Source organism: Vanacampus margaritifer, chromosome 13 (genome assembly GCF_051991255.1).
Source record: "Vanacampus margaritifer isolate UIUO_Vmar chromosome 13, RoL_Vmar_1.0, whole genome shotgun sequence".
Lineage (NCBI taxonomy): Eukaryota > Metazoa > Chordata > Actinopteri > Syngnathiformes > Syngnathidae > Vanacampus > Vanacampus margaritifer.
The window spans coordinates 7,684,588-7,694,779 of record NC_135444.1 but is presented as its reverse complement, the minus strand read 5'-3'; the positions used below and the strand labels follow the sequence as shown (position 1 = coordinate 7,694,779).

The window sequence follows — 10,192 nt, the reverse complement described above, 5'->3', positions numbered from 1 at the left end:
TCCACTGGTACACTGATTTCATTTTCTTTCCTTCTTTTTATCAATGCATACACTGTATTAAAAAATTGTAGTGTTATGTGATTTTTTTTTTTTTTTGTGATTTAACAGAGTACAGGTCACACTGACCCATAGGATATTGTATTAAAATCAGTTTCAATGGATCCGGCTAAAGTTTCTAAATTTAAAAATAAACAATAAGTACAACACAAGATGTGGTCGAAGAGAAATACAAATTTTATTTTTCACAAGAATACACAGTACTGGGCGACACCGCCAATATACCATGCAGTCAAGTATTACAGATGTGTGCTTGTTTCATGCAGCATGCACTGAACAGAAGAGTCCACAGGAGAAAACGTGCACATTTACCAACATGTGCCACTTTGATTCTGAAAATGATCATGTGCTTTCTGACCTTTCTGACCACGACATCATCATTTTGTTGGTGGCGGCTACTATTGTAGCCAACCCCTTGAGATGGAAAAAAGCAGGTAGATTTGTTTCTGTTTAATTCAATCCCACAGTCATGATTAATTAGAACACCATGTATATAGTCGGGGGCGCACAGAACATATTGTAAAGAAGACGACACACCTGAAGAACAAAGGTCTTGAGAATACAATTTTCATCATGTGGGATTGGGAAAACAAAACTTGACACTGTTTTTGCATATAAAAAAACAACCTTCCGACTAGTAGTGAAAACTGTTCCAGAATGAGCACAAAGCTAGATCTGTTAAAGAACTGCTTGAGTGAGTTTGGTGTCGAACAACTTTGACCATCACCATTTGCTATTGCGTCCCAATACTTTTGTTCAAATTGACGACTGTCATAGCAACTAGCGTTTTTAAGTGGCATCCTTTGAAACGAATGTCTTGAGCGAGGTAACTCCATCATTAACTTTAGTTTTTGTCATCAGGTTATATCCATATTCTTGATCAAATTTGCTTCTCGTGTGTCTGAAGCCTTGATGATGCAATCTACTGCTCATATGTACTGTAAAACAAAAGAACACTCCCTGTCTTGAAATCCAATCATTACAAAAAATGACATTTTGATCCTGTTCGACAAGCGCCTGTAAACCGAGCACAAGTCATTTAGCTTCCTGTATTTGAAAAACAATTACAAAACCTCTGCTATTGCTAATGTAGTTTCATAATGGAGCCAAGAGTAAAGATTTGTACAGTACATATCAGGTTTGCTGTAAACATTTCCACCACACACTTACACAAATCATAAGGTTTGTGATGAAGGAAAAGAACATGTTTATGAGTCTTTGTAAAAATAAAAATAAAAGTACTAAAGTACACCACAGTCCTTGAGGGGTTTGGGGTATGGGGTTAAATTTAAGAGCAAATCATGAAACACTGCACTGAATTACAAGCAACATTCCTCATGGCAGACTTTGTGAACTGCTTGTGCAACTTGTCATTGTCCTTGTGCGTCTCACGTCCTTGCTTTTGTTTTTTTTATACATACAGTCCTTACAAAAATATGCAACATTTATACATAAAATACAAATACAAAAAAAGGTTTACAACACGCCCTGGTTTCAAATCTAACATTTCTATTTCCCTTCCACATTCAGCTGAAAGTACAAAATGAAAGAACAACATTAGTGCACTCCCACCCATGCTGTAAACTTTAGCACACTGTTAATGAAGTAGGAAAAGGTAAGAGGAATCACACAGGCATGTGTGAATAAAGATACAAAAGCAACTTTTAGCATTATTTGTTGAACACAAGAGGAAAAAGAACTATACTGTACAATGTTTAAGCTAACAAAAGGACCTCGTAACTCGCGGCTGCAAAGAAGACATGGACTTCCATTTGGCTGTTGAAGGTTGTTCGTGTCAAACACACGATGTTTTGCATTGAACACATTCAAACCTCAGGACATCCGACCTGTTTGGATACCAAACAGCACAGACGAGCTAATTCTAAAGATATGGCTTTGAGCACAGGACTTCATCAGATTGGTTTTATAAAAAAAAAAAAGTATGACCATGAATTCACACTGCAGAGAACATGGTCAGTATTTTAACTAGAATGTCTGTTAGTGGGACAAAACAAAGATAAAATAGTCAGATGATTAATTTAAGCTACATTCTTTTACTTTCATCTTAGCAGACAATCAAACTATTTCTAGTTCTATTTAGGTGTTTTTAACAAGTGTAACATTGTAAGCAATTTACCAGTTCTTTTTATTTGATTTTGCAGTCTAGTCTCAGCAATGTATGCTGTTGTGTTGTGCTTTGGGTATCCAAAGCACAACAGGGATGACTTTCGTACCTTACGTATGCATAGTAAAACACATCCACCATGTTACTCACAGCGTGGACACAAGGCAAAAAGGTCCTGGGTGCTTAGACAGGTGTTACTACTGGAAGGTTTGGGGGGAGGAACGAACCTAACATTCTCAAACAACTTCTAGCACATTTTGGTCCAATAACAATTTCCAGCATTATCAAATCACTTGGTACCACAGCAATTTATTTAAAAATAGACATTTATAAAAAACAAATTAACAACCAGTCATATAGGCAAAACGCACATCTTATGGATACAAAAAGTTGCGCCTTGGCAGTTCAACCATTGAGAACTTCCCTCCCTTCCACTTAAAAGGGAAGTCAACACCAAAAATATTCTTTACAATAATATGCAGCCCTACAAGTCTAAACACGGCATTCTGATTAATATTATGTTAGTGGAATATGAGTTAAGCAGCAAAATCCACCTGCTTTTATCAATCTAAGGTGGCGGCCATTTTGTCTCTTGCTGTAGACTGAAATGACATCACACTTGCTCAGGTAATGACCAATTACGATTCACCTGATTTCTGAAGCTGAGCCGTGATTGGCCGTTACCTGAGCTCCGCAATTGTGATGTCATCTTCAGTCGACAAAAAGTGACAAAATAGCCACCCGTGATAGATAAAAATGGGAGGCTTTTGCTCATATTCCACAAATGCAATATTAATCAAAATGTTGTGTTTAGACTAATGGGGGCACATACGACATATTGTAGAGTAATTTTTTTGGCTGACGTTCCACTTAACTCTTTTACTGCCACACGTTATCCAAAAAACAACACCGACAGTGCCAGCTGGTTTCAAGCATTCTAACTCATCTTTCAAGGCAAATAAAATATTGTGTACTTTGACTACATACACATGGTGGCTACCAAATAAAATATCACGTTCCATTCTTTCATTGGAAAAAAAGAATGTTTCTACCTTATTACGTTCTTTAGTAATCACCATTTGTAAATACGTAATTTGAGTGACATTTAGCGAAAATTGAAACCTAGGGAGTAAACAAGCTTTTTGTGAAAAGATACATTTTCTGCACAACAGTGACTTTGACACTAATATTTTTTGTTTAGTGACGCTCTGTGAATTAGATTTAATGTGACAAAGGCTTTGATCATTTACATCATCCTTGAAAACGTTCTATTTCATCAGATTGGTCATGTTTCAGTATAATTCCATACTAATGGGGGCCTATTGAAAAGAGATACAATGCTGCCATCTGCTGGCCATAGTTAATAGGTGTTTGTGATTTCACAAGTCCATTGACCAGGCTGCACAACACGTTGAACTGCCCATTGAGAAAAACAAAAACAAAAAACGTAAACGTCAATTAACGTTTTTGGCAGCATTTATTTGGAATTTACTATACGTCATAAAACGTTTTTGGAGGTAAAAGAGATAATAACGCACCATGCTTTACAATTCTAATAAATACGACCAGCGGGTCCACATAGCAAATATGTACAGTACAAAATTCAAGTAAAATCTGCCACTTTTTCACCTCCCTCAGTGCAAGGTGAGCTGTCATTTCGCATGTGCTTTTTGTGGCGTCTCCTGTCTGCATTCGGCCTTTTCAGCTGATGGGCCGACTTGGATGGAACTGGACACGTCCTGTTCCTGACAACAGACCGCCTGCCGCTGTGGCTGAGATGAAGTGACGGTGATCTCCTGCTGGGCCTCCTCACCATCTGAACACGGCTCCCACTCATCCTGCTCCTCGCTTTCTGTCGAGCCCTGCACGGCGATCTGTGGCACGAGGGTGAACCTCCTCACGGTGGGGACCTGCAGCTCCACCTCCTCGCTGTTTTGCGATCTGGCCTGAGCCCGCCAAGTGGTCCTGTGTTGCAGCTGTTTCTGGGCTTGCGTTTGTTGACCCCCCGGGGCGGCCGTAGCGCTCGTCTTCTCCTCGGGCTCGTCAAAGCTCACCTCCTGCACCGCCTCCTGCTTTTTAAAGGAGTCGCGACGCTCCGAGAGGTTGAGCTTTCGCATTACGACCAGTTGCTCGGATCGCTCCGGCCCGGAGTCCCACATCCTCTGGCCGCCCAAGTAGCTGCAGAGTCTGGAGTGGTCCACCCCCTGGTGAGCGCCGGCAAAGCACCACTCTGCTTCTGAGTCAACAAGGAGCTCACCTTCACTATAAAAGGGAACTTCCAGGGTGTGCCTGCGGGGGGTGTACAACTTCTTATCAGCGTGATACATTCCAGATAGTTTCTCAGCTGACTGGACCCTCTTGAGTAGAGGAGATCGAGGTGGCTCTGCACTGCGCGGCCGTACAATGTGTCTAACAATGGTTGGTGGTGAGAGGGTTTTGCCATGGAAGGGGTGAAGTGTTTTGGCGAAACCCGGCAGAGGCGAGGGGGAACGCTGTGGAGAAAGCGGCTGAGCGGAAGATGAGGAGCAGGCAAGAGGTGAAGGTGGGATGTTGCTGGTAGACTTCCGCCGGCCCGCCTTGGTGTAACGCTGTGTGCTCAGCTTGGAACCCAAACCGTGGAGAGAGCTGGGTCGGATGTGTGCGGCAGGGGAACTTGGAGAACTGGAACAAGGAGAAGTGCTCTGAGGAGAGTTGTCTGGAAAGCAGGAAACACACACAGAAAAATTGATACCATTCAAAACATTCCCAATATTGTTTCAAGCCAACACACAATTGAGTTTTAACTATTACTTTATGATTTTTGAAAGAATTTGAATATGCACAGCATACTTACCAAAGGCCTGATGGTCGGGCGCAGGGCTTCGGCAGGGCGTGGAGGGGCCCGGAGAGAGGCTGTGTGTCGGGGAACCTGGAAGACTCTCACTAGAGGAAACGGAGTGATGGAGACCTGACGAGAAGCTGCGACTGCTGTGCATGACGGTGCTCTGCTTCGATAACTTCTTCAAGATGCTGCGTCTCCTGCAGGATGATCAGGAGTCCAGCACAGTAAGAAATGTCCTACATGCAAAGCCTTTCAGTGTTTTGACGTTATATTTTACTCTATTTTAATCTACATCAATGATTAACAATATATTTTTATTAAAGTGAATTAAAAATTAAGACCATAATAAACCAATTTTCTAGATGACAAAACATCTGCTGCTACAAACATTTTAAAAAGTCTGATGACAATAAAGACACTACTCCACATCGAAAGTACCAAATGGTACCATACTGAACTATGACAGGAATGTGCTTCAAGAGGAGGCCAAAGCACACCTATCATAGTTATCTCTCCTCCTGCTCCTCTTGCTGCGACGGGCCATCTTTCCTTTGTGTTTGGTCTTTCGAGCTGGACCAACTTTGATAGATGTGTTCTCAAGCGCTATGGTCTGGAGCGCCACCTTGCTGCCACTCTGTAAATGTCATTGCATGAGACAAAAGAGTGAGACTCAGCCTAAATGCATAGTAAAAATATAGAAGGCACCATTTACAACTGTATACAAGTGTTTTGTAGTTAAGACCAATACTGTACAGTAATACAATTAGAGTTGTGTGAAATAATGATATATGTGGTCGATACGGTAATATAAACAAAAACAGATATAATGGTGTATCATTTGTATAATGTATTTTCTTATATTTTCCTAATTTTAGTTTAATGACAATGTGTCCATAATCAATATCAAAAGACATGAAGAAATGCTTTGATCAGATTTAGTAGAAAGATCGTTTTTATTCAGTCTATCGTTAAGACTTCCCTCATCACTATTGAGGAAGGTTTGCTTTTTCATTTCCTCTGCTAGGTAATATGAGGATTTCTTTTCACTTCAATTACAGGTCAGCACACAGAGCCAACATGGCACCCATCTATGGACTTGTAAAAATTATCTATCCACATAATTACATTCTTGTTTGTTACAGTCAGGCCTTCAAGAACAAGCTGAAAAAGTGTCAAACCTCAACTCTGAAAAAGTTCATTTATCGGCGCTTCTACTGGATAAATGGCAGGCCTACTTCAATGTTACTTAAAGCGCTGTTTTTTTTTTTTTTACACTTTATTTACAGCCCTTGAAAAGTGGTTAAACCACTAGATATTTGTATGTGGCCACTGGATAGTTGTGTTTTACTTTATTTTCAATTTTTTTTTTTTACATTTTATTTTGTGGTCTATATAAAATATAGTATTTTATAAATGGAGAAAAGATCCCAGAAAATGCCATGCCTTTCATCTAATTTTAAAGGAAAATATCAAATCAGGATACAGAACAAATTACTTCGGTATCAATATCTGTATCGCACACCTCTTAATACGATAGTAATCCATCCACTTGCAGAAACAGATCAAGAAACTAAGTAAATAACATCACAGTATGCCTTGGATTGATAGTGTAATTTTCCAACAATCCTGTCTCATCAGCAAAGGCTCATTATACCTTCAACAGTAGTTCAATCATCTCGGTGTGAACCAGGCCTTGGACGGACTCTCCGTTCACGTGAGTGATGAGATCTCCAGTACGTAACCCTGCCTGGTAGGCTGGACTGCCCTCATCCACGCTCTGTTACACAAGAATGGCAAATGTGTGTGTTGATTTTAAAAGGATAATTGAAACACTTTGAATCTCCAGCTCTTCTAAGTGGTCACTGATAAGCGCACCCACCGACACCATGTGATGCACTGTGTAGACGTCGCTGTCGCCCATGTAGACGCGGATGGCCTGCATTGTGAAGCCATACTTCTTGCCCGAAGTGTGAACGATGATGGGCGGCTTCAGGCTACCGGGACTGAAGGACAGGTCCCGGCTGGGGGAGGAGTCACGAGAGGAGGGGTTTGAGGACAACGACCTTGGGGAGATGGGACTGGGCTGGAGGCCGCTGGGGGAGTCATCTGTGATAAAAAAAAATAAAAATAAATCTGAGCAGATTTGTTCAAATACAAGAAGTTCTTGTTAAAACTGTGGGACAAGATACCGTTATTTTAAAAAATTATTATTATTTTTTTTTACCTGTGGTAATGATGAGTGACAGAGCTGAAACAGAGGCAGACTTGGGCACTTTGCCTCCACATGGAAGCCTCTGTCTGTCTGGTGTCTCCAGTTGATTACCGAAACGTCGTGGGCCAGTGGGCTCTTTGGGGGATGAGTGTTTGGCGCCGGTGCTGTTGCTGCGGATCCTAATCCTCCGAAGTTTGGAAACAACAACCTCAGCTGCAAATAAGAGAACAAATGGATAGACTATTTGCAAAGCTAAGCTCTACTACTACTCAAATGTTACCGGTAGTTTATAATTACCCTCATCATCTGTTGAGACAGCAAAGCGGGGTGTCATCTCCAGGCTGTGGGTGCTGCTCATCACCAGGGGACTGGTACTCCTCTCAGACTGGGAGGAGTTAGGTGATGCCCGGGGGCAAAGGCTTCAAAACCACAAAGACCAGTTTGACAGGTTAACGGAAAGACTACTGAACACAACACTATTTTTTGTTTGTTTAGTTTTGCCCAAATGTAATTGGTAGGGATCGATTTAGACAACTGGGTGTAATTTAATCAGTCTAACAAGGTTATTTTTTTGCCATACGTGTCTTAGCAAGAGAATACATTTCACAACTTTGCAGAAGCCAGTCATTGCAATTTGTTAACCAACATAAGAGACTGATGACAAATAAATTCAGTAGAGAGAACTTTAATATTTATGTCTGAAGCAACAACTTTTGCACATTTGTAGCCTATTCTTTTCAGCTGCTAGACTGACCATTATAGGACTGCAAATGCAAACATGGTGGACTTATTACTTTTACCGACTATTGCCTTAGGCGCCACAAATGAAATGTGTCCTCTTATTGTCAAATGTTTTTCTTTTAATGAAGCAGTTAAAAACAATTAAATGGCAAAATGTTTTGTTCCATCCAACAAAGGTGCACAATGGCGCAAATTGTGCAAATTCTACTGGCACAAAGTCTAAAGAAAGACAACTCCACCCATGTGCATAGTTAAGACCGCGCTTTGCGCCAGACTTGTGCTGTGAACGAAAGTAGAGCCTTGTGTGTGTACCTGGCCATGCGTCCTGAGAGTCTGGACTCCAGAACGCCCTCTGCTGGACCTGTCGAGGGACTAAGCCCACCAACATCTCCACGTTCCTCTTTGTCCTCACTGTGACTGCGATCAGATGAGAAGCTCAAATTGGATGGTGTAGCTAAATGTTCTGTGCTGCTATAAACCTGGAAAAACAGGCAACACACACACACACGCTTATGGGTGAAGCCAAAAGCAGAAAACTTGAAAATGTGTTCATCTCGGCAATGGTCTTGCTTTGGCTTCGCTACCTTGCTGAAACGATGCGACCAGGAGGAAAACTGCCTGATTTCCAGGGAAGATTCTTCATCATTGGTTTCCTCGTCCTCATCAGACGCCAGATGATGATAGCGCTCGGATCGAGCTGAAAACATATGCAAAATAACATGCTAATATTCACACGTCTTCTGCTCAACTGAGAGGATTATTTTTAGCATAAAAATATGTTTCATATAATCTTAAATGTGGCTTACTGTCAAAGTAGCTTGTATCATCTTCTGCATCAAGCTGAGGGATGAATTCAGCTTTTTGTCGTAAGAGTCCATTCCAGTCCAAGCCCACGAAGAAGGCGTGCTGTTTGACCTCTGAGGCCCCACCTACAGCCGCAGAATGATATCAACAATTTTGCAGTTGAGCAGTACACTGTCTGCTTTATGTAATAATGAGCAAACTGTGTAGTACCAGTTCCCAGTCTTTCTAGGGGGCTTTGCCTCAGGAGATGGGTGATCATGTCCTGAGCATCCATCGGTAAGGCATCGTCTCCTTCAGGCCAAATGATATCATCTGCAAATTACAGTAACAAGAATCTTTCATTTCAAGCATTATTTTGTTTGTCAAAACACCTCGATTCATCTAACAAACTTTGTGTGTCGTATCTTACTACATTAGTACATGCAAAACGAACAGTAATCAACTTTAAAACCCGCAAATGGCAAGATGGGCCTTTTCAAATATTCGATTCAAAGGTAGATTTTAATAATGATAATGACAAATGCAAATAATTTAATAATTAGTAACTAATAATTAAATTGGCTTAAGAGGAAAAAAATGTGTATAATTGTAACGTAATGTAGCCAGACAATTTGTTGACTGACTGGAATTCATTATTTTTATGATCACTTGAATTGGTAAAGCAATGTGTTTAAACATTTTCACTCAATTTTTTTCTTGTAATTTTATCACATTTATAACAATGTTATAAACCTTCATTACAGATCAATCAACCACACATACATTACAAGTGGTCATATATATATGGCAAAATATTTAAATGGATTGATTTCATTTTGCCACAGTAAACACGTCAAAGGGGACGTCAACCCCAAAATTGTCTGTACAGTATTATTAAATTTTCTCACCACTGACAACTTGGCCAAAAAGCTCCTCTGGAGTGTCACCAAAGAATGGAACACAGCCGACCAGGAACTCATAGAGAATGATTCCCATTGCCCACCAGTCTACTGGCTTCCCGTATCCCTGCCTGAGAATCACCTCTGGGGCAATGTACTCTGGAGTACCACACACCTGAACAAGCAAGCCACCAACAAACAATTAGAACATAAAAACAACAACAACAAAGCCTCAAATCTCTCACAGTGTTACCTGTTTATCAACAAATTCTCTTGTATCTTTCTCCATGTGACCCTCATAAAGGTTGGTGGTCATGTTCATCAGGCCAATTTTTGACAGGCCAAAGTCCGTTAACTTAATGTGGCCCATGGATGTGATTAGCAAACTGTTAGGAGGAAGAAAACAAACACTACGTTGAACTAACTGGTACAAAGAAGTGGATTATGGTAGTCAATGTTCATTTGTTGATATGGTGATTGTGTTTGTGACATATTTGGAATGATCTGTCACACAAACTGTTATGGGCTTCTTAACACCTAAATAACGCTGCAGT

At 40.7% G+C, this 10,192-nt stretch overlaps 1 protein-coding gene across 4 annotated transcripts in view; it reads right to left on the bottom strand.

Moving 5' to 3' along the window:
- Positions 1-211: 211 nt before the first annotated feature.
- LOC144062459 (microtubule-associated serine/threonine-protein kinase 3-like) overlaps positions 212-10,192 on the bottom strand; it is a 39,493-nt gene continuing 29,512 nt past the window's right edge. For all 4 annotated transcript variants that reach the window (XM_077583853.1, XM_077583854.1, XM_077583855.1 and 1 more), the window contains 13 exons: positions 9,892-10,024; positions 9,648-9,813; positions 8,971-9,072; positions 8,763-8,885; positions 8,541-8,653; positions 8,269-8,435; positions 7,513-7,634; positions 7,228-7,428; positions 6,883-7,109; positions 6,658-6,780; positions 5,501-5,637; positions 5,016-5,200; positions 212-4,877 (listed from right to left, as the gene is read on the bottom strand). In XM_077583853.1, the coding sequence (XP_077439979.1) occupies positions 3,835-4,877; positions 5,016-5,200; positions 5,501-5,637; positions 6,658-6,780; positions 6,883-7,109; positions 7,228-7,428; positions 7,513-7,634; positions 8,269-8,435; positions 8,541-8,653; positions 8,763-8,885; positions 8,971-9,072; positions 9,648-9,813; positions 9,892-10,024 (2,842 nt within the window). In that variant the 3' untranslated portion in view covers positions 212-3,834. The remainder of the gene's footprint in view (positions 4,878-5,015; positions 5,201-5,500; positions 5,638-6,657; positions 6,781-6,882; positions 7,110-7,227; positions 7,429-7,512; positions 7,635-8,268; positions 8,436-8,540; positions 8,654-8,762; positions 8,886-8,970; positions 9,073-9,647; positions 9,814-9,891; positions 10,025-10,192) is intronic.